General features: G+C 41.6%; 1 protein-coding gene across 8 annotated transcripts in view; it reads right to left on the bottom strand.

The window, feature by feature from the left end:
- The window catches only part of LOC124777225 (esterase E4-like), a 121252-nt gene that overhangs the window by 17547 nt on the left and 77693 nt on the right, over positions 1-26012 (bottom strand). For 7 of the 8 annotated variants that reach the window (XM_047252545.1, XM_047252547.1, XM_047252549.1 and 4 more), the window contains 2 exons: positions 10569-10725; positions 9602-9787 (listed from right to left, as the gene is read on the bottom strand). In XM_047252545.1, the coding sequence (XP_047108501.1) occupies positions 9602-9787; positions 10569-10725 (343 nt within the window). The remainder of the gene's footprint in view (positions 1-9601; positions 9788-10568; positions 10726-26012) is intronic. The other variant, XM_047252548.1, reaches the window with a different exon arrangement.

Raw genomic sequence — 26012 nt, 5'->3', positions numbered from 1 at the left:
CGCACGTCCTGAGGCTCAGGCGTGAACCCCATGCTGCCCGTAATTGCATTGTGATTGACATGTGTAATCACACTTCCATACTTATCAAGAGGTCCGAAACGAATAATACAGTCTGCTGCCATCCTGCATTAACGTTGTACATTCCAGCAGGTATTTATCCCATAGGCTAGGGGTGTTGCGGTTCTGTAACATATCTGTGTACCGCAACGTTAGTCACAAAGTTAACTTCACTTATCGTTAATCCGTTACTAAAAAGGTAATGCCGTTCAACGTTAAAACTTTACTTTACTGTAGATCTAGCGCAAGTGGCAGTTAATCATTCACTCATAATAATAAAATTCATGTTGATGGTTTTAGTGAAACGAGCAAGTGGACTAAAAGTTTTACCGTTGTTTAGGTAAAAATGTTTTGATTTGGGAAGTTCAGGTAGGACATAGAAGATGAATGTAAACATGTTTAACCAATTAGTTTTATTATCACATAATTATCAATGTTATGTTTATCTAATGTGTTAAATGACAAATTGTTGCAAACAAATGTTTCTTAACATCACTGGGTAAAATGGCCCTTTCTAGAAACTTCCACTACGATACCAGCACTACATACTAAACATAGCGTTCACATCTCATGCTCAAAGTGATGCCCATTGGCTTGCATACATAGGGTCACTCTGCAGATGAAGGATGCCCTACTTCGTGCTACTGTTTCCTCTTTGATGGCTGTACAAGCATCAATAATGCGTTGCTTCATGTCCTCTGGTGTTGTTGGTTCATGTTGGTAAACAGCATCCTTCACTGCTCCCCAAAGAAAATAATCCAGCAGTGTAAGGTCTGGAGATCGGGCAGGCCACCTAACTGGGCCACCTCGTCCAATTCCACCTACCAGGGAACTTATGGTTCAGAAGTCGTCGTACTCGTAAGGCGTTATGTGCAGGGCATCCGTCATGCTGATACCGCATGACCATTCTCCAGTTCAGAGGTACGGTGTCCAAGAGAACAGGAAGATTGTGTCGTATAAATCTGGAGTATTGTCTTCCATTTTGGATGCCATTTATAAAGAAAGGTCAGATAATGGTATCTCCAATAATCCCACACCAAACATTAACTTTCCACGGACGTTGATGCTCTACCTGACGGAGCCATTTTGGATTGTCTGCGGACCAATAATGCATATTCTTCATATTGACAACTCCTTTGTTGGAGAATGATGCCTCGTCGGTAAAGAGAACATCTGCAAAAAAATTTGGATTAGTCAGAAGTTTTTGCTGAGCTCACCAACAAAATGTTACCCTATTGCGGAAGTCATTTCCATGAAGATCCTGGTGTAAATGAACATGGTAAGGATGAAATTTATGATGTTTAAGAATATGCTGTGCACTTGATTTCGACACACCAACTTCACGTTCAATTTGACGTGTGCTGATTTGAGGATTCATAGCTATGGTAGCGAGCACAGCAACTTCAGCACATTCATCTGTGCATGTTCTAGGACGATGTTGAGGTCTTGGATTTAAGCTTCCCGTTTCACGTAGACGAGATGTGAGATGACCAAACATCCGGCGCGAAGGCGATGGCTTGTCAGGGAATCGTCTTCTATACAGTCGTTCTGCCTGAACAGCATTTCGTCCACCTACAACAGGGTACAGTACAGGTATGTAGAGTAGGGTAGAAAACAGACATATTAAGTTAATAATCATAATGTTCGCTAACAGTACTATCAACAAACAAGCAATCTCATAACGTATTTCCCGTCAATGTACATTCTCCATAGATCAGCAGCATTTCTACCATATCTTCATGTGTGTACATTATACTGTACAGTATAAGTTCCACAACACAACGTTTATTCACAATGTGTACTACCTCCGTGCCATCACTAGATTAATCTGATGTACAACTACACTGGCAAGCAGTGTACTGCACGCCAAAGCAACAACAATGGGATGCTCGGAGGGTGGTGGAGTACAGGAGTTTGCATGGGTTGCAAATCATAAACAAGGTGAAGTGGTAACTGTGGCAGTAGTGGGAACTACGTTGGACACTTGTCTAGGTAGAGCAGCCCCTGCGCGATAGGCACAATGGGTCATATAACGCATTAGATAAACCTTATTTTGGGTGTGAAGGATAAATAAGACAACCTGACGGGTGTACCCCGATTGGTACTGGTTCATATTGAGTACGTAGATACGTAAAACGTGCAAGAGGGAAACCATTATGTGCTTACGAGAGTTGATGGCAGCAGACTGTATTATTCATTTCGGACCTCTTGATAAGTATGGAGGTGTGATTACGCATGTCAATCACATCGTGACTACGGGCAGCATCGGGTTCACGCCTGAGCCTCAGGACGTGTGCTAGCAGTGCATGTCGGGTGTTTCAAGCGTCAGCTTCGCGTCTCAATATTTCGGGATGTAATGGGAATATTGCGATGCAATCAACGCCATTGTGTATGTGCTTTGTCATGCTATGGATTGCTGAAGAAAAAATATAGAAGGTCCATTTAAAAAAAAACATAAGTTTGTGTTAAAAAACACATATGCTTTCGTTTTAGAATGTTTCCAAATATGTACACTCATTGGCCCCAGCCCCACATTGATACCGGTGAAATTCATTTTCCAATAGCTGTTATTGTTCCAGAGATATTTTGGGTGGGCAAGATAACTGGGACACCCTGTATATACTCTCCTGGAAATTGAAATAAGAACACCGTGAATTCATTGTCCCAGGAAGGGGAAACTTTATTGACACATTCCTGGGGTCAGATACATCACATGATCACACTGACAGAACCACAGGCACATAGACACAGGCAACAGAGCATGCACAATGTCGGCACTAGTACAGTGTATATCCACCTTTCGCAGCAATGCAGGCTGCTATTCTCCCATGGAGACGATCGTAGAGATACTGGATGTAGTCCTGTGGAATGGCTTGCCATGCCATTTCCACATGGCGCCTCAGTTGGACCAGCGTTCGTGCTGGACGTGCAGACCGCGTGAGACGACGCTTCATCCAGTCCCAAATATGCTCAATGGGGGACAGATCCGGAGATCTTGCTGGCCAGGGTAGTTGACTTACACCTTCTAGAGAACGTTGGGTGGCACGGGATACATGCGTACGTGCATTGTCCTGTTGGAACAGCAAGTTCCCTTGCCGGTCTAGGAATGGTAGAACGATGGGTTCGATGACGGTTTGGATGTACCGTGCACTATTCAGTGTCCCCTCGATGATCACCAGTGGTGTACGGCCAGTGTAGGAGATCGCTCCCCACACCATGATGCCGGGTGTTGGCCCTGTGTGCCTCGGTCGTATGCAGTCCTGATTGTGGCGCTCACCTGCACGGCGCCAAACACGCATACGACCATCATTGGCATCAAGGCAGAAGCGACTCTCATCGCTGAAGACGACACGTCTCCATTCGTCCCTCCATTCACGCCTGTCGCGACACCACTGGAGGCGGGCTGCACGATGTTGGGGCGTGAGCGGAAGACGGCCTAACGGTGTGCAGGACCGTAGCCCAGCTTCATGGAGACGGTTGCGAATGGTCCTCGCCGATACCCCAGGAGCAACAGTGTCCCTAATTTGCTGGGAAGTGGCGGTGCGGTCCCCTACGGCACTGCGTAGGATCCTACGGTCTTGGCGTGCATCCGTGCGTCGCTGCGGTCTGGTCCCAGGTCGACGGGCACGTGCACCTTCCGCCGACCACTGGCGACAACATCGATGTACTGTGGAGACCTCACGCCCCACGTGTTGAGCAATTTGGCGGTACGTCCACCCGGCCTCCCGCATGCCCACTATACGCCCTCTCTCAAAGTCCGTCAACTGCACATACGGTTCACGTCCACGCTGTCGCGGCATGCTACCAGTGTTAAAGACTGCGATGGAGCTCCGTATGCCACGTCAAACTGGCTGACACTGACGGCGGCGGTTCACAAATGCTGCGCAGCTAGTGCCATTCGACGGCCAACACCGTGGTTCCTGGTGTGTCCGCTGTGCCGTGCGTGTGATCATTGCTTGTACAGCCCTCTCGCAGTGTCCGGAGCAAGTATGGTGGGTCTGACACACCGGTGTCAATGTGTTCTTTTTTCCATTTCCAGGAGTGTATATATACCAAACGGGAAAGCACTGGTAGATAGACACAATAAAAAAAACCACAAACACACACACAAAATTTCAAGCTTTCACAGCCAACGGTTGCTTCATCAGGAAAGAGGGAAGGAGAGGGAAAGACGATAGGATGTGGCTTTTAAGGGAGAGGGTAAGGAGTCATTTCAATCCTGGGAGCAGAAAGACTTACCTTAGGGGGAAAAAAGGACAGGTATACACTCACACACACACACACACACACACACACACACACACACACACACACACATATCCATCCACACATATACAGACACAATCAGAAATATTTAAAGGATCAGTGTTGGGCCACTCCTGTTCATTTTATAAATGATATGCCCTCTAGTATTATGGGTAACTCTAAAATGTTTCTGTTTGCTGATGACACTAGCCTGGGAGTAAAGGATGTTGTGTGCAACAGTGGCTCAGTTTCAAATGGTGCAGTTCATGACCTAAGTTCATGGCTTGTAGAAAATAAACTAACACTAAATCACAGTAAGACTCAGTTTTCAGTTTCTAACACAAAATTCAACAAAACCTGACGTTTTAATTTCACAGAATGGGCACATTATTAGTGAAATTGAGCAGTTCAAATTTCTAAGTGTTCAGAAAGATAGTAAGCTGTTGTGGAAAGCCCACATTCAGGATCTTGTTCAAAGACTTAATGCTGCCATTTTTACTATTAGAACAGTATCTGAAGTGAGTGATTGTTTGGTATGAAAATTAGTCTACTTTGCTTACTTTAATTCACTTATGTCATGTGTTGTTATATTTTGGGGTAACTCTTCCCATTCTAAAAGGATATTTTTGGCTCAGAAATGGGCGGTTCGGGCAATAAGTGGTGTAAGTTCACAAACCTCTTTGTAGCGATGCAAGGGGTACCAAATTTGTTATAAAAGTCAGTAAATTACTCAATGGACTCTGTGCAGGTATTTCATTCATTCCAAGCAAGTATTGATTGATGACGTCATCATCTAGACATGAGTTGACTGTAATCTGAAACTGTTTTAGCAAACTAATAATTTCTTTCAGGCGATAAAATTTTATTGATTATGAAATACAAGTACTTGAAGTTTATTCAGAATGGGAAATGTTAATTAGTAATTGCAGGCCACAATTTATCTGTTTAATACACTCCTGGAAATGGAAAAAAGAACACATTGACACCGGTGTGTCAGACCCACCATACTTGCTCCGGACACTGCGAGAGGGCTGTACAAGCAATGATCACACGCACGGCACAGCGGACACACCAGGAACCACGGTGTTGGCCGTCGAATGGCACTAGCTGCGCAGCATTTGTGAACCGCCGCCGTCAGTGTCAGCCAGTTTGCCGTGGCATACGGAGCTCCATCGCAGTCTTTAACACCGGTAGCATGCCGCGACAGCGTGGACGTGAACCATATGTGCAGTTGACGGACTTTGAGCGAGGGCGTATAGTGGGCATGCGGGAGGCCGGGTGGACGTACCGCCGAATTGCTCAACACGTGGGGCGTGAGGTCTCCACAGTACATCGATGTTGTCGCCAGTGGTCGGCGGAAGGTGCACGTGCCCGTCGACCTGGGACCGGACTGCAGCGACGCACGGATGCACGCCAAGACCGTAGGATCCTACGCAGTGCCGTAGGGGACCGCACCGCCACTTCCCAGCAAATTAGGGACACTGTTGCTCCTGGGGTATCGGCGAGGACCATTCGCAACCGTCTCCATGAAGCTGGGCTACGGTCCCGTACACCGTTAGGCCGTCTTCCGCTCACGCCCCAACATCGTGCAGCCCGCCTCCAGTGGTGTCGCAACAGGCGTGAATGGAGGGACGAATGGAGACGTGTCGTCTTCAGCGATGAGAGTCGCTTCTGCCTTGGTGCCAATGATGGTCGTATGCGTGTTTGGCGCCGTGCAGGTGAGCGCCACAATCAGGACTGCATACGACCGAGGCACACAGGGCCAACACCCGGCATCATGGTGTTGGGAGCGATCTCCTACACTGGCCGTACACCACTGGTGATCGTCGGGGGGACACTGAATAGTGCACGGTACATCCAAACCGTCATCGAACCCATTGTTCTACCATTCCTAGACCGGCAAGGGAACTTGCTGTTCCAACAGGACAATGCACGTCCGCATGTATCCTGTGCCACCCAACGTGCTCTAGAAGGTGTAAGTCAACTACCCTGGCCAGCAAGATCTCCGGATCTGTCCCCCATTGAGCATGTTTGGGACTGGATGAAGCGTCGTCCCACGCGGTCTGCACGTCCAGCACGAACGCTGGTCCAACTGAGGCGCCAGGTGGAAATGGCATGGCAAGCCGTTCCACAGGACTACATCCAGCATCTCTACGATCGTCTCCATGGGAGAATAGCAGCCTGCATTGCTGCGAAAGGTGGATTTACACTGTACTAGTGCCGACATTGTGCATGCTCTGTTGCCTGTGTCTATGTGCCTGTGGTTCTGTCAGTGTGATCATGTGATGTATCTGACCCCAGGAACGTGTCAATAAAGTTTCCCCTTCCTGGGACAATGAATTCGCGGTGTTCTTATTTCAATTTCCAGGAGTGTATAAAGGTGTTTTGAATTTTGTGTGGTCCGGCCATCCTGATTTAGGTTTTCCGTGATTTCCCTAAATCACTCCAGGCAAATGCCGGGATGGTTCCTCTGAAAGGGCACGGCCGACTTCCTTCCCCAACCTTCCCTCATCCGATGAGACCGATGACCACGCTGTCTGGTCTCCTTCCCCAAAACCAACCCACCAACCAACCAACCAATTTTGTGTGCATGAAAAAGAGTGAATTTATGCGCGGCTTTTACTCTGAGACGAGTTATCACATAGAGTGCTAAAAGTGTGCATGTACAGTTCACTGACCTGCGTGGTGAATTTTATTTTTTGTGATTTTGGCCAGAATGGAGACAAATCCAGTTTCATTTAGACTTTACGTGAGATAGACACATCACATTATTTCAAAAGAGTCATTTAGCCCATTAGGGAAAACTGAAACCTGCACACTTGATTTGAAATACATTATATGCTAGTGCATGGTCGAGCTGTAGGGTGAATCACATACAATAGTTGCAAACACGCTTGGATTCAATGCACAAAGTTGGAAATTAATTTTGAGGCAAGTGCTGATTTTGACAAAAATGAACCGAATGTTTATTCAAAATATCGTGGTTCTGTTTTAATTGAGACACTTATCACCTTGTTGATCACATTGCTTAGTAACACTGTAATGCAGATTAATTAATAAATTAGAATGTTTTGCAACATAGTAAGTCCCATTATACATACTAACTGTTACACAAAATTTGCTGACTGCATGAGAATATGAGAGTGATTTTATTTCCAGAAATGCCAATAAACTGGGGTTTTTAAAAGTTAAATTACTAACTGTTGTGTAACTTTATTGATTGTCCAACACCACTACTGAACATGTTGTATCATGTCTCTTCACAAGAGATCTCAAGAAGCTGGGACAAACAAGAAACAAGAAGAAGAATAAAGAGGAGGCATCGATAATCGGTATATCTTACTGACCACTGTTCACGAGTCTGGGTATTTTGACATTGGCCTCTCAATATATATATTCCTTACTGTCATTTTTTGTTAACAATACTAGTTTATTTCCAAGAATAAGCAGCTTTCACTCAGTTAATGCTTGGCAAAAATCAAACCTGCATTTGGATCAGACTTCCTTACATCTTGTGCAGAAAGGTGTGCAGTAACTGCTGCATCCATTATCAATAAGCTACCACTTGAATTCAAGAATCTTAGCAGTGATCCACATGCTTTCAAGTTGAAACTGAAGAGTTTCCTCTTGACTCACTCCTTCTGTTCTCTCAAGGAGTTCCTTGAAAAATTAAGCTGATTCTTGTTGTATTGTTGATTGCGTTTACTTAAACTTATGAACTGACTTTTTTCAGGTTCATAAGCATTTATTTTTATCTGTTATTACTTTTATGTTGTAATTTAATGTGCTGACACATTCCATGACCTTGGAGATTTGCTCCTCAATTTGGTCCTATGGAGCTTGACATGTAGATAAATAAAAAAGTAAATAAACCTGGTCACCACTTACATCATACTCTCTGTCCCTATCAAGACTATTCCCAGTTCCACCCACAATTATTACCTGATACTCTTTCATAAAATTCCTGCATAACTCCCGTATGTTAACAGTCACTTAATCCACCCTGCACTAGGCTTTACAATGCTGGTGACCTGTTACTCGCTTCCCAACACTTCCTGCAACTGCTGCCCCACACCTCTGCCATGCAAACTACCTAGCAGCAGAACCTTCTTCTTTCTGTTAGAATTTACAACTGGCTTAGGCTCCCTAACTGCTGAGGACTGCTGCAAGTTTCCTACACCTGCAGCTGCGAGAGGCTCCTTTCCACTAAACTCTGACAGTTGGTCAAATCTATTGGTTATATACAAAGTTCAACTGTCTGAATATCTCTTCCTTCTAGCTACCTTCTTACCAACAGCTAGTTCCCAATTCCCAGCACCCTTCACTCTCCTCAATGTATCTAGTTCCTCCTTTGCTCTTCCTAACTGCACCTGAAGGGTACAGATCTTATGCTCCTGCTGTTCTATCAACTTATTTCTACTACAAATTCTGCATTACCAGGAGAGGATCTCACTAGAATGCCCACTGACTTCCCCACTGCATTCCCCCACCCCCTCCCCCACCCCCCACCCCCAATGAAAATACTTTGAACAAATCTTACACCAATCTCTGGTGTTAAATTCGTCATCCAGTTCACAAAGAGGAAGTTGGGTAAAAAGAGCTAAGCAAGAGAATGAGGTGTGTTATTGTGTTGAAATATAGTTGCTTCATTTGCAATATGATGCATACTACTATAATCAATTTCTTGTGAAATACATCTAACAAAAAGAATTATGATTACCTTTTTGTTTTCCAGGTGCTTGACAAAGGTAATAAAATCCATATGGAAAAAAGGAAGAAATATTGTCTATTTAAGGTGGAAGTCGTTTACTCCTTTTGGAGTGTATGCTGTGTAGGCGGCACGCGAGAAATAAAAATTTTGATCTAAAGTGAGACTTAAATTCACATTCTTGCCTTCAGCAAGCAGTGTCCTTATCACACAACTCACAAACTTGTCATTGACTTTCCTCTGTTTCTCTCAAATACTACAAAACTTTCCCACAATACCATGGGAATAGTATGTGGTACCTTCAGGAGAATGAAAATTTTAGTTTGATGTTTGACAATTGATCACTAGAGTCTTTTTATTTCTATGGAGTTTTTTAAGCAGCAAAATGGTGTCTTACAAATTGATTTATTTTTATAAGACATTTCCAAAGCAGGTCTCACAAAAGGAGAAGAACATAACAAATATAAATCAGGTCCAATGTTGTGGATGGTCATCATTGTCAGGGAAGCCTAGAGAGAGAGAGAGAGAGAGAGAGAGAGAGAGAGAGAGAGAGAGATTGGGGGGGGGAGAAACATTCTAAACATTTACTACCTTTTGACATTGGAGATATCAAATGATATTGTACAGAGGCACCACCAGCACTTTGACCAAATATTGTAACATTATCTGGATCACCACCAAAGTTTATCATGTTCTGCTGAATCCATCTGAGGGCAGCTACTTGGTCCTTAAGGCCATTATTGCCTGGTATGGTTGCATCTTCCAAACTTAAAAAGCCTGTTGAGAAACAAACATTTGTCCACTTTTTTAAACTGCTGCATTGTGTCTAAAAACTAATTAAAGCTTGAAAAGAAGTAGGTTTTTGAAAATGTGCTTCATGAGAGATATGTTCTGGCAGTTCACAATGATTATCTTCATGTGGAGAACAGGCTGATGTTCAATAGAATTACAGAGTTCATTCCATTTCACAGCTGCCTGAAGTTTACTCACCTATGCCACTTTCCTGTTACAAACACTTTTCAAAAATAGTTCAAATGGCTCCGAGCACTATGGGACTTAACATCTGAGGTCATCAGTACCCTAGAACTTAGAACTACTTAAACCTAACCAACCTAAGGACATCACACACATCCATGCCCGAGGCAGGATTCAAACCTGCAACTGTAGCAGTCTCGCGGTTCCAGACTGAAGTGCCTACAACTGCTCGGCCACACTGGCCGGCAAACAGTTTTCAGTTTTTGAACTGCCATCGGACTCACTTGCCCTTCTATCTGTTCATTGTATGGTGTCAAAACTCCACTCACATATGCACAAACACTAACACATTAGGCAAAACAATGTATGGGTTTTGTAGAAGAATAATATGTGCATCTGCCTACAACAATGTTGTACACTCAGCAGTAAAGTAATACAAGATTGCTTTAAAGCTTTACTAATACAGGTAACTTCAAATGTTTTTTAGAGCAAATATAGTGCTTTTCTGGTTTGAGGAAGGTAATCAAGACTACCTGCTAATTTAACAAAGAAAACTTAAGTAATTTTTCCACAGTATATTTACCAAGAGCTCCAAGGCGGTAATTCAATGTGACTACAATAACATCAGCAGCAACTAAATAATCTGGACCATAAAGATCAGTGTTTCCTGATCCAAATCCGAATGCACCTCCATGGAACCATACCATAACAGCTTTCAGTGGCTCATTTTGTGAAGTAATCTGTAATATATTACATGAAAATATATTTATTGGTAATACCAATAATCACAATTACTCATTACATGGAATTAGTAACAAAGCTATGAATGCTTTACGGTTGCAAAATGACACTAGGATATCAAGTATGATTTTATCCTTCTTTGTTGTGCTTTGACAAAGGGAGTAAAAATTAGGGGCAGACAAATGAGAATACACTATGAAGTGTCGGCCTTAATATAAATAAAAGTGCTTCTGATGAGGATTATATGAAAAAAATACTTGATCTAACAATGAAAACAAAAACAATATAATTTAAAAAATATTTTACATTTTAAAAACATTATCTTCCCACAGTGCTCCAATGACATAACAACACCCTTGAACTGGTTCTTTAGTTATTCAGTCATTCATTCCCGCATCATGCTCTGTCAATCCCATCAGGAAGGAGAGCCTTCATGGATGCGAAACAAGTCAAGTTATACATTAACAGGCAGAAGCAAACACTGCTGGCTACTTGTGCAAAATATATTAACACCAAATTATAACTAGTGCCAATCTAACCAAACCAATAATTATAAAACTTTACATAGGGTGGTCAGTGAGAGTCTGAAAAGCTCTTAAGAGAGTTGTTAAAAAAAAAAAAAAAATGTTGTGCCATTTCCAAGCTAATTACTGGTAGCATTGAAGTTAACCAATCAGGCCACTAAGTGTGCATATTCAATTCGTGTGCCAGATACAATTAACGCCAGTTGTTCTCATAGCATAGATGATAGTGCACAAGACTGCTCAGCCCTTGGCTCAGGTTAGATTCTTACTACCATCCCATGTCCAACTTTTGTGTTGCTCTCTTGTTCGGTTTTAGGAAGGCAACCAAGAACACCTTTGGTAATGCTGTCTCTGGTGGGCCACTTGAATTTGTGTATGCAACTGTGCGATTGGCTAACTTAAGTGATAATTAATACTTCGAACAGAGCGTATACATACATTTGTTTACATGGCCATCTTCCACAGCAGCTGTTAAAATGGGTTACTTTTGGTTAGGTTGGCAAAATCAAGATCTGTCGGATACAAACATTAGAATGAGGCAGAATTTACATTTATGAGAAAAAATAGTCAGACACACAGGGTGTCCCACCTAACTCTGCAATTTCATATACACTATGTGATCAAAATTATCCAGACACCTGGCTGAAAATGACTTACAAGTTCACGATACCCACCATCAGTAATGCTGGAATTCAATATGGTGTTGGCCCACTCTTAGCCTTGATGATAGCTTCCACTCTCGAAGGCATATGTTCAGTCAGGTGCTGGAAGGTTTCTTGGGGAATGGCAGCCCATTCTTCATGGAGTGCTGCACTGAGGAGAGGTATCAATGTTGGTCGGTGAGGTCTAGCTCAAAGTTGGCATTCCAAAACAACCAAAAGGTGTTCTATAGGCTTCAGGTCAGGACTCTGTGCAGACCAGTCCATTACAGGGATGTTATTGTGGTGTAACCACTCCGCCACAGGCTGTGCATTAGGAACAGGTGCTTGATCATGTTGAAAGATGCAATCACCATTCCTGAATTGTTCTTCAACAGTGGGAAGCAAGAAGGTGCTTAAAACATCAATGTAAGTCTGTGCTGTGATAATGCCATGCAAAACAACAAGGGGTGCAAGCCCCCTCCATGAAAAACACAACCACACCATAACACCACCACCTCTGAATTTTACTGTTGGCACTACACACGCTGGCAGATGGCATTCACTGGGCATTCGCCATACCCACACCTTGCCATCAGATTGCCACATTGTGTACCGACTCCACACAATGTTTTTCCACTGTTCAGTTGTCCAAAGTTTACGCTCCTTACACCTAGTGAGGCATCACTTGGGATTTACCGGCATAGTTTTCTCACCTCCTGCCTAACTGTCATGGTACTTGCAGTGGATACTGATGCAGTTTGGAATTCATGTTTGGTGTTCTGGATAGATGTCTGCCTATTATGCATTACAAATCTCTTCAACTGTTGGCAGTCTCTGCCAATCAACAAGTGAGGTCGGCCTGTATGCTTTTGTGCTGTATGTGTCCCTTCATGTTTGCACTTCACTATCATATCAGAAACAGTGGACCTAGAGATGTTAAGGAGTTGAAAATCTCACATACAAATGTATGACACAAGTGACACCCAATCACCTGACCATGTTCGATGTCCGTGAGTTTCGTGGAGTGTCCTATTCTGCTCTCTCACGATATGTAATGACCACTGAGGTCGCTGATATGGAGTACCTGGCAATGGGTGGCAGCACAATGCACCTAATATGAAAAAGGTATGTTTTCAGGGGTGCCCGGATACTTTTGATCACATATTGTATTACCAGAATGAAACATGTAAAACGCAATTGGTCAGGGATGAAAATATGTCAGAGGCTCACACAAGGGGCTGGAATGCACAATCCACAGAAGTAAACAAACATCCTTTTCACTACATGGTTAAATTTATTTAAATGGTTTTTTACCAAAATGGACAGTGGAGGAAACCCCTGCTACGCGCATTGCAGCACAAACTAAAACCACTGCCATCCTTTTTCAGAAGGTATGAGGCTTAGAACATTGAAACCAAGACTGCCATCACTAATTGGTCTTCTAAGTTTCATTTCGGTAGAAAACGCATACATGTGCCATTCAAACAAAAGTAACTTTGGGTTGAAAGCAATGTTTGTTCATTTCTATGGATTGTGCATTCTTGTCCATTGTATGAGCCTTGACATAGGTGCATCCCTGGCCAACTGCATTTTTCACATTTAGTTTCATTTTGGAAATACATGAAGTTGTAGAAGGTCTGGCTAATGTGGTATTCTTTTACTTCATCTTTAAATATTTGGAGATCATCAACTTCCTGCCTGGTGTCCTGTGGCGACATACTATATTCTGCACCAGAATATAAAGCTCCATTCTGGACCCTAGAGAGTGATGCATAGTCGATATGGAAATTATTTCTTCATCTAGTATTGTGGTTGTGACTTGTTAAGTTAATCCTAAAATTGCTCTTGTTATTTACACAAATACCATAACAGAGTATATATACTGGCATGTAAGTGTAAGAAGGCTTCTGCAAGACATACTGTTATCAACTTTGCACAGTATTATTATCCAACACTTCTGTGGAATAACCACTTTTCTCACCCCAACTGCAATGTCAAAGAAGCCTATGCCTCAGGACAGAACTGAGTGAAAGTATTCTTGGAGTCTTGTCTGCAGTCAACACAGTAAGGGAGACTTCTCGGTACAAAGCAGACAGAACTGTGCTTTCTGGTTAACTGATGCATATGCCGTTGCCACCTCCGTTTACTATCCATACTGATACCCAGGGACTTCACACATGGTGCCTCATCCAATGCATGCCCAGTGATGCCTACTTCTGATACCTAAAAGTTAATGTGCTTTGTTTGGAAATCTGTAATATTAGTTTCTACAAGATTAAGGGTTTACAAGTTTAGGCAGTGTAAACCAGTTCCATCATTCTCCCGGCTACATCTAGTATGGATATCTTTGGGTCTTTTACCAATATACTTGCGTCATCAGCGACCATTATACTTTCTGAAGAGCCTGCCATTGTCCCTGGTACATCATTTATGTAGACGAAAAACAGGAGCAGGCCTTGCACCAAACCTGGTGGAACACCATATTTAATGTTTCCCCACTCTGAATTTAATCTCATTACTCCATAGTTTTATGTTTCTTTTGTGTTGTAATACTCTTAGTATTGTTATACTGAGCCTGAGGTATTGTAATACTCTTAGTATTGTAATACTGAGACTGAGGTAATGTATTACACAATATTTCTGTTCAGTGTATCACCCAATCCAGTTCAATACCTATATTTAACTGAATCTTTATCTAACCTTTATACAATGACTACTTTATTTATTTTACTGTAAAAATATGTCACATTTTAATTTTCAGTACAAACTGAAAATGTATAAAATAATAACAATTGTGTTGTTATACCACTTAATTCTGTTTAAAAGTAGCATTTTCTAATATTAATTGTTAAAAATACTCACACAGTAGTATTTGTACCAGAAAGTGTTTGTATTAGACAAAACTAACCATAAAAACTACATTTATATTTTAAGCTGTGTGAATTGTTGCACTTAAATAGTTTTACATGTCATCTGTGATTGTAAATTTATTACAATATTATGCCCAAAAATTCCTAAAACTATTTAAATCGTTACAATGAATGATATGTTACCATGGCTGTAATCAAAAGTTAGTTAGTAGTCAATATGATAGTAAAGATTTTTTGGTGGTAGTAATTTGATAATGTGTCAGCAGTTACTCACAAAGTTTTTTCTTTATGAATAAATTATTCAAGCTCCATAGAAATGTTGTTCAACTACTTATTGCAAGAAAAAGTCACTATTCCTGAATTGAACGTCTGCATTCCAGAATATTCCTACAGAATGAACTCTGGCAATCTGAAATAATCAGAAATGGATAACAACAACCTCAACTAATAATTACACCATATAAATAAAAATAATGAACAGGCATACATCCTTATCTGTTCTAATAATTAGTAATTGCAAATATACTTTCTCACAGTCTTTTCGCATGCTATCAATCAGCTGGAAATTTTTGACTTTATTAATTTATTCTAATGACATCTTTAAGAATAGGAAATGTCATAGCATTCAGAAAATCTTTGATTAGTGTGATGGAGTTCTTGTTTAGGGAGAAAAGTAAGAGTTATATCTGGGAAATAGGATGGATGTTGCACCAGGTCTTGATGCAGAAAACTGACTTGTTTTCATTGCCCAACTCTTTTTGTGGTCGGGAGTGATGTCTTGAAAAACAATCTTTTTATGTAGGGTATGCATCATTCCAAAATTTGGTATTCATTGAGATCAAGAGAGAAGAATAATTTCCCTCTTCTTTACTTGTTTCAAAGTACTCAATTTAAAAATAACACTAGCGAACAGTGAAAATGTAATTGGGGTGAAATAAATGTTTTTAACTGTACCAACCATACTGACAACGAAAAACAACAATGAAAAGCTCGAATCAGCTCTCTTTTTCAAGTTACAGGAGGTGGAATTTAATTACAATTATACTTTATTAGCATTTATTGTCAAACCCTTCCCATATAGGCTTCAAAATCCCGCTGATGGTAGACACAATGATGAAGTTTCAGGCAACTTTAGCTGTGTGTATTTTATCACTATTTTTAGCCCAGGCTCATAGCGACAAGTGGAAGGGGAAGGGGAAGGGGAAGGGGAAGGGGAAGGGGAAGGGGAAGGGGAAGGGGAAGGGGAAGGGGAAGGGGAAGGCGAAGGGGAAGGGGAAGGGGAAGGGGAAGGGGAAGGGGAAGGGGAAGGGGAAGGGGAAGGGGAAGGGGAAGGGGAAGGGAGGAGAAGAGTATGTTTCATTTAAGCATGGTTTCAGTCTGTTACAAACTATGTTCTGTTAATGTCCTGGAAGAACGTGTTACTGAAGTGTAGTTAGCGCGTGCTGTCATTATAAGTCCTCTGATTCGAGATGCCTTGCAAATGATAAAAAGTACTGACTATTTTTGCTACATTTGCAGGCATTCTACACTGAAATTGCACAGGAGGTCAATAACACTGTATATTACGAAGGCTTACAGTCTGTACTTAGGCTATGAAATCAGGGAGCATGACAAGCCCTGGGGTCCTCATGTATGTTGCATGTTTTGTGTCTCCTTTCATGTGCTTTGCTATACCCATGATCTGGTGAGAACGATCAAACCATGTAAATGGATGTTGATTTTGTATGATAAATCCAATAACGCATGGTATGTGAATGTAGGCCTTCCTGGAGTATACTGCTGATGAAATCTTCTCGGGCTTCCATCCGGGTAGCTGCATCTAAATTCCACGACATTTCGATGAGTGTCATTCTCATCATCTTCTGGCGAAGTGTCGATGGACTACAGCCATCATCTATATACAGCTGGTCAGCAGTGCATGGCCGCAGTCCCTACCCACCCCTGCTACCAGCACTGGGCCGGTGGTGGTGGGGGAACTGTGCAAGGCCGGGTGATGTTGGCCAACTGCCGCATTGGTCTAGCTTAGACTTGCGAAGCGTTAGCAGCTGAGTACAGTCCCAGCGTATAGCTGCTATTGCAGGGTTCTACACCAAACTTAAATGGTAGCCCTCATTCCTGTTGACGAGCTTGTCATGTAATCCTATTTTGACTGATTCCTTGATGATGCTCTCCCAGAAGCCACTGGCTTGGCAAAGAATTTTTGTTTCTTCAAATTGGAAGGTGTGTCCCTCATCGAGGCTGTGTTCTGTCATGGATGATTTGTCCTTGTGCCCCAGCTGTACACATCGAATGTGTTCCTGGCAGCACTGCGAGATGCAGCGTTGTGTTTGACCAATGTACTGGAGCCCACATTCACATAATAATTTGAATTCATAACCATGCTGAAGCAGATGCAGCTGCAGTAAGAAGATCTGCAGTAAGAAGATCTACTTGTGAGCTTTGACTTAACATCCCTCTTTACATGTGTACCACTTCAGGATGCCTTGGTACTCTTGTCAGATCATTCAAGCCCAAGATAGTAAAATTATTTGAACATGGTTTCACCGTAACCTATTTCAAATACAATAGAGAATTTTATGAACAGGTTGATGTGGTAGCCATGGGTTTGCCACTTTCTCCAGGGATTGCCAATCTCTATATGGAGCATTTCGAGGAGCTGGCACTAGAAACAGCACAGATTAAACCTAAACAATTCTTCTGTTACATTAATGTCACATTTGTTGTATAGGAACATGGAAGAGAAGCCAGGAATGAATTCCATGAACACCTGAACAGCATTCACAAAAACATACAGTTCACAATGGAGTTAGAAAAAGATGGATTTCTTCCATTTTTGGATATTCTTATAAGGAGAAAAGTAGATGGCACGCTAGGACAAGCAGTATGCAGAAAGAAGACCCACATGGACCTATATCTCTGTGCTTCGAGCTGCCACCACCCGGTGCAGCGGCACACCATTCTAACGATGCTGGTTCACAGAGCAAGAGCCATCTGTGACAAAGACAGCCTTCCAGCTGAGCTGCAGCATCTTAAGGATGTGTTTCATCAGAATGGTTACAGCGAAGCACACATTAGATGTGCATTGAGGAAGAATAAGAGTGACACAGCCATCCACAAAGAAGAGGAAGAGGAAAAGAAACTCGCCTTTATACACTACATTGTGCCCCCGTCAGCCAAAATTGTGAGAATAATGGGGAAAAACAACATCAAAGCAATTTTTCGACCACCTCCAAAAATGAAAGAATTACTGGGCTCAGTGGAGGACAAATTGCAGCTACAAGTTCCCAGTATATATAGTATACCATGCTTGTGTGTGCTTCAGTACATTGATCAAACACAAAGCTGCATCTCGCAATGCTGTCAGGAACACATTATACCCATTTGGCTGGGGCACAAGGACAAATCGGCTGTAGCAGAACACAGCCTCGATGAGGGACACACCTTCTAATTTGAAGAAATGAAAATGCTTTGCCAAGCAAGTGGCTTCTGGGAGAGCGCCATCAAGGAATCAGTCAAAATAAGATTACATGACAGTCACATCAACAGGGACAAGGGCTACTATTTAAGTTCGGTGTGGTACCCTGCAATAGTAGCTATATGCTGGGGCCATGCTCAGCTGCTAGCGCTTCACAATTCTAAGCTAAACTAACACGGCAGATGGCCAACATCGCCCGGCCCCACGTGGTACACACACACACACACACACACACACACACACACACCTGCCCAGCTCCAGTAGGGTGGGTGGGGAGTGACAGCAGTCATGCGCTGCTGATCACCTACATATAGATGATGGCCGCAATCCATTGACACTTCGCCAGAAGATGATGACAATGGCACTCATTGAAACATTGCGGATTTTCAACGCAGCTACCCGGATGGAAGACCAAGAAGATTTCATTAATAACACATGGTATTTCCAAGAAGAAAAAGTCTTCCCTGATATATCCTACCATACCATCAATCATGCGACCAGAGCCTCATGGAGACGGACTGCCTGCTCCTATCCCACCTGATTGTGATAGTGACAATGGCAGTAGTGAAACTAGTGCTGCACCATCATCTTCAAAACCAATTTCTTCAAAAGACCTGATTTTGTGTGTAATGATGAGGGTACAGGGATTGACAAAATAACCCAGTGTGAATTTAATGACCTAGTGGGAGATCTGGAATTGTCAAAAGATAAAGCTGAATTGTGGGCATCAAGACTACAACAGCAGGATTGTTTTGATAAGATGGTAAATGTAACTGCCTTCCTTAACCACCTTATGCCATTCCTTCCATTTTTCAAAAGTAAAAAGAACTTGGTATTTTGTAGTGATGTACAGTGACTAATGGCAGCTATGGGCATCAACTATAAAAGTGATCAGTGGTGCTTGTTCACTGACTCCTCCAAAATCAGTCTTAAGCACACGCTATTCCACAATGCCAATATGATACCATGGATTCCCATTACATGAAAGAGACATAAGATAGCATGAAACAATTGTTACTGCAATTGAAGTACGACAAGTTTAAATGGCAGGTTTGTGGGAATTTGAAAGTCATAGGTATAGTACTTGGGCTACAACATGATTAAAGCAAATTCTGTTGCTTCCTGTGCCTCTAGGATAGCTATGCCAAAGCACTTCATTATAAAAAGAAAGATTGGCCTAAGCATCAAACATTTGAACATGGCTCTCACAATATTATGCACAAAGCACTTGTCAAATCCAAGAACATAATTCTCCCTGCTCTTCATATAAAATTTGGGCCAATGAAAAACTTCATTGAGGCCATAGACAAAATCAGAGAAGCATTTCTCTATTTGTGAGAGAAATTTCCACATCTTAGTGAGGCAAAAATAGAAGGGGGTTTTTGGGGTCCCCAGATATGCAGTATTTCAACACCACTGACACAAGGGACGAAAAGTTAGCTAGGGATGCCTTTGCCCAAGTGTCAACAAATTTTTTAATAAATAATAGGGCAGAAAACTATAAGGATCTCTTCTGCACTGCTACAATACACTGGGGTCCAACATGTCCTTAAATTAGTGTCTCCTAGATTCATACTTGGATTTCTTTCCTCATAAATTTAATGCTGTAATTGAAGAGCAAAGAGAACACATCCATCAGCAAATTTTGTACTTGGAAATGAGATACCAGGAAAAGTAGAGTACATCAGTGTTAGTTGATTACTGCTGGACACTAATCAGGGAGGCAAATAGGTTGCACCTTCAGTGACCTTCCCCCAAGGGGTAACACCAAGGTAAATACATGCATAAGCTTATAGAGGCAAAGACATAATGTTACAACAACTTCAAAATGAGAGCTAATCTTGATATTTCATTAACATTTTCATTATCAGCACACCCAAAACCATAAAGATTGGCTGTTTTCATACCAATTACAGAAAAAAGTATAAATTTTGTTGGCTAGCGTATCTGCAGAATTTTAAAATACTATTGCTAGGGTTTTTTCTAACAATAAAATCATCTCTGGTTTCGTGCTTCCATCTTCAGCCAGCTTATTGCAACTACTATGTAAGTTTTGGGATTTTTTTGTTTGTTTGTTTATTTGTAACATGCTCCATTACAACTCTTTTATAATGATACATGTCTGTATTGTGTTTGTGTGTGTGTTTGTGTGTGTGTGCATGCATGTAATGTAATGTTTGTGTTGTGTGATGATGACAATAAAAGAGAGAGAGTGAAACCCAGTGCTGGCACATAGTCTACTCCTCGCGAATAGTGCCAAGGGGGCTTCCGAGCTTAACATCACCCGACAATGGACGGATCACCATTCACAGTGTCACATGCCCTCACTTCATGACACACTGCAGAGAGGTTTGGTATTTAAACCAGGACATAGCCACATTTTACACCACCATCTCTCCTGCCCTTGCCGGCCAAATACTGGCAGCAAAAAGCTTTTGCACAATCAGGATTCAAACCAGCTTACCCCAGGGGTTGAACACCATCGCACAAGCATGCATTAGTGACCTCAGCCATTGGGGCAGATAAGTTTTGGGATGTGCTGACAAGTTGAAGTCTTATCCACAATAAACAAAATAACAAAGAATCACACAACATCTGTTGTATTGATGTAAAAATGACACAAATATTTTAAATGTGTAATTGTCCATAGCCAATATCATTTTGAATGAAACCTTATTTCATATTATACCATGTCATGCAGCAAAGCTTAATAAAAACTGCAAAATAAAAGCCATTGTTTTCGCTGAATTACAACAATCCTTTTCAGGAGAACAATGAGACCATTGTCAGTATGTTGAAGTACAGTGTATCTCACTTGTTACTTTGAAATATTTAGTGTCTCCTGCACTTTCATATACGGTATCTCATGCACTTTTGTACAACTTTTTGAAGACATTGCACTTTCAGAAATCTTTCATGTCGATCACTGACAAGGCCAAGATGGCAAATTTAAAACTTGATCTTGATAGTTTTTTCTTAATGCCGGTAATAGAAAAACACTACACATAGGCTTTTTAATTATATTCACATAGCATGAAATTCTCTTTAACAAATAATTTTGTAAGCATACAATAACTTTTTACTGATTTTGTATTTATAAATATCAATTAACACTCTTAAACTGAGTGGGAAAAGATAGATTGCTATGTATCATAAAGATGACATGTTAAGTTGCAGACAGGCACAATTAAAAGACACTTACACATAAGGTTTTGGTCATTGCCTTAATCATAAAAAGGAAGAGAAACACACATCATTCACTCACACAAGCATGCACACATCACGCACATATGACTGCCAACTCCAGCATCATGATCCAGAATGCCACTATGACGTGGGATGGAAGCAGCAATCTGAAAGGGGCGGGGAAGAGGAAGGGATAGCAGTAAATGGGTGGGGGGAGAGAGGAGAGCTGCCTGATAGAGTGTGCAGAGACTATAATGCTAAGAGACCCAGCATCAGGAGGATGTGGGGCAGAGAGGTGGGGAAAATGGAGCAAAGAAGGAGAGCATCAGGGAAAGATGGGTGGAAACATTAGCAGAGGGCAGCAAACAAAGAGGGTGGGAGATGAGAACTGGAAGAGGTGATAAGACAGAGGGGGTGGAAACTGTTGCGTGGAGAGTGTGGGGGCACTACATTACTGTAGGTTGAAGGTGGGATAATTATGGGAAGGGAGAATGTGTTGTACAGATAACTTCCATCTGCACAATTCAGAAGAGCTACTGGTGTTCTTGCTTCACTACCCAAGCCATCTGGATCCTCCCCTCCACCACCAGCTTTTCTGAACTGCGCAGATGGGAGTTATCCCTACAACACATTCTCTGCTCTGGCATTATCCCAGTCTCAAACTATGATAACATACAGTCACCACGCCCTCCACCCAACAGTTTCCACCTTCTCTGTCCTATCACCTCCTCCTCAATCTTGTCTCCCACCCTCTTTGTTTGCCACTCTCTGCCAACACACCTGTCCAACTTTCTCTGCGCCTCTCTCTTTTTGCTCTGTTTTCCTCACCTCCTTGGCCCACATCCTGCTGACGCTGTGCCTCTTGGCATTCTAATCTCTGCACACTCCACCAGACAGTGCTCCTCTCTCCCTCAACCCATACACTGCTATCCCTTCCCTGCCCCCTCCAGATTGCTGCTTGCATCCCATGTGATAGTTGCATTGTGGCCCAAACTGCCAGAGTGGGAGGTCTCGTTTGCTTGCTTGTGTGAATGAATGGTGTGTGTTTCTCTTTCTTTTTCTGATGAAGGCTGTGAATGAAAGCTTATGTTTAGAGTGTCTATAATTGTGCCTGTCTGCAAATTAACATGTCATCTTTACATTAAGTACCAAACTCCCCATTCCTACATTGCTGCTACTCCAACCTGGAGCTTCCATTGTTTAATTAACACTTTTTGTTGAAGCATTAATTAACTGCTCTTTAATCACATCAATTCATTTTTACTTGGTCCTATTTGATTAGTCATGCACAGACAGTGTACTCAATATATCAGATACATCAGTAGCTTGCCTTAGAGTCTTAATATGTAGTCTGTATACTACAGTTTAAAACAAATACTTCATGACTGTGATCATCAGCAATATTACACACATTTAACTGAATTTTCTATTATTATTAAAGTGTTAATTCTGAACTATGGTAGCTATGTGTTTGTCCATAGAGAATAGTTCACACTGGTAAGAACATCAGGGTCCACTCAGCACTTGTGAGGCCAATGAGGATCTGCTTGAATAAAGAAGCAGTGGCATTATTGGGATTCATCTACCGGCAATAACAGCTGTAGGAATTGGTGACATGCTGATCACATGTCCCAAAATCATAGATCACTCCTCTTAATGACTTGTAGGCAGCAGTTGGCCAGCTGGAACAGACCTAAGGCGTAATCTGTGAATGGTGTTTATATTTAGTCAAGAACATAACCTACAACATACTACTTTATGTGGTATACTTTCCTCTCTATCTGAAGTCACTAATGCATGCCTGTGCAGTGGCACAGGTAAACAGGTTCAAATCCTGGTGGTGGATGAAATTGTCACTGCCAGTACTTGGCTGGTAAGAGGAGGAGAAGTGGTGATATAAAGCTCTTGATCACCATTATTTCCATCAATATCCTTGATTAAATTCCAAGCCTCTCTGCACTCTCCTATGGAAAGAGTACATGTGAAACTGTGCAATTTGATAGGATGTTCAGTTTGAGAGAAGTCATCATCGTTGTCAGATCATTGTACTGGGAAAATGTCTATGATCTTCTCAGTATCCACATTTTCAAGACATGCTGTATGTGCTCAGCAGTTCCAGGTGTGTTCCAACACTTGATATCATATAATGCAACTGGGATCCCCATTGTACAGTATGTCTTTGATTTTAGGAAGACTGACATCTTCTTATTACAAAGAATACCAGTGATATCTCTGAAATGCATTTAGGTCACTTTGGTTTTGCTCACTCATCCTCATTCACATAGCTGTCACTCTGTAGCCAAGGATCTAGATATCGGAATCTGTCCACTTCAGTATGAGGAGCTCCATTAATTTGTATAGTTCCAGGAGATGGAGTCATTTCAAAGTACTGAGACTTGTGGGGGTTCAAATGGGGGCCAAATCTTTGTAGAAAATCATACCATATCTGGACCAGAGTTTCAACATCCTCTCCAGTATCTGCCATACACCGTTGGGTGGCTTGCAGAGTATAAATGTAGATGTAGATCATCAGCTTATAGGATTATCCATGGTACACACTTCTGTGCATTATGGTATCCACTATGGTAACATAGAGCAGCAGAGGCAGAGCTGAATCTTGATGAGTACCAACTATCACAAGTAAGCTGTCTGTCAGTCCTGCAGAGCAGTGCACCAGGCTGATTGTGTTATGTACAGCATTTATATTCAATTTACATAAGTTTCAGAAACTTGATGATTGCAAAGAGAATACCAAATCATCTGACATCATACTCAATCAAATACCTTTTCTAGGTCAAGAAAGGGAAAATGTAGTGTCTTTCTTTTCTTGAGGAATTTCTTCAACAGCCAGTGTACAGCAAAAATAGTGTCTATCATGCCACATCCCTTCACAAACCCATATCGATTTATTGAGAGCTGGACTACATCCACAGCCTGTCATCAAGGATACATTTGAATATCTCGATAATGTTGGACAGAAGCTGAATTGGGCAGTAGTTGGTACATTCAGCATGGTCACCACTGCCCTTAAAATAAGTACGGTGATGCTAGATGATCCATTGGTGAGTATGTTCAGTTGAATCTGCCAGCCAGGTGGCTACTTTGTTGTTAAATCCCTCAATTTTCCATATGTCTATGGAAGGTTATCTGGTCCTGAAGCCTTTCCTCATCATCGTACAACACAGACATAACAGACTACACACAAATCCAACTATGCAAATGACGCAACTCTCATATATTTGCAAGGAAAATGGGTAGTGTGTGGAAGAAGAACTCGCTTTCTGACAGGCAACTGAACCCATGCTGTGGGATATCTAAGCCAACAGTGCCATTAGGCATTTACATCATTTTGTTAACTTCACTTAACTATATAATCATCTACACTGTAGGAGTCATGTTTACACTAAGTAGTCCTTCAGCAGCTTGAGCAAGCATTTTCACTTGTAATGTTCTGTATACTCTTCAATATATATATCTTATTAGTTGTAAATATGGGTATTGAGGGGTTTTCTGAAGAATACTCAATCTGTTTGTACACAGTTCCGGGCCAAATTATTAGACACACTGCACATTTTTTTATGTTATTTGTAATAATTACTTGTTGAGTACTATATTTAATTGGAAAATTTATGACAGTTATTCAGGGAACTTATTACATTGTTGAATTTTGTATCTATTATTGACTTATGTAGACATCAATGTGCAGAGTACAGCATACAAGAAAGGACGTGTTCAGTGGCATTCTCACATGTAACTAGTGTAATACTTTCTTCACTTTGATTATCAATTTCATAATATTGACATCACAATTGACTTTTAACAGCCACATATTACTAATTGTGAGCTTTAAAAATGGGTAAAAGAGGGGACATTTCACCAAGTAAAAAAGCTGAGGTCAAAGCCCTCACTAATACGAATATGTATTCCAATCGGGAGATTTCACGAAAGTTGGAAATGTCAGAAGCTAGCATCAGGTGTATAAAGAAGAGAATTGGTTGAGGTGAAGAACTGAGCCCCAGAAGGAAGAATAAATGTGGAAGAAAACCAATTTTCACCCCAAGGTCAGAAAGATTTCTCAAAAGAATTTGCCTAGAAAACAGATCTGCAACAATGAAACAGATAAAATCTCAACTGGAAGAGGCTAGTGTGAATGTACCTGATAGCACTGTTCACAGGAAGTTGAAGGATATTGATTTCAAGGCCTGCCAACCCACTAGAAACCCGAAAACCAAAGTTAACAGCCCCAATGAAAGCAAAGCGGTGTGATAAGGATGTGGACTTCTGGAGATTGGCAATTTAACTTTAAAATTATTATTTACAATATGATATAACCTATGTACATTTATTCATAGTATATTAATTATGTTTCGTGATTTTTACAGGTATGCTTCAGAGCTGAAAGCATGTTTGAAATTTTAATTAATGAATCTCAGTATGTGTGCTGTCGAACAGAAGAAAAATTTAATCATAACTGCATTTTCAGACTGAAAAACAAACGTGGTTAAAAGCATAATGAGGCAAGACCAGTACAAGGAAGCCCAGCAAAAGCAGTTAATACCACAGCTCAGAGAATGGTTGCAAAATGGGGAA

Source organism: Schistocerca piceifrons, chromosome 2 (genome assembly GCF_021461385.2).
Source record: "Schistocerca piceifrons isolate TAMUIC-IGC-003096 chromosome 2, iqSchPice1.1, whole genome shotgun sequence".
Lineage (NCBI taxonomy): Eukaryota > Metazoa > Arthropoda > Insecta > Orthoptera > Acrididae > Schistocerca > Schistocerca piceifrons.
The sequence above is the reverse complement of the archived record's forward strand: the minus strand, read 5'-3'. Positions and strand labels throughout refer to the sequence as shown.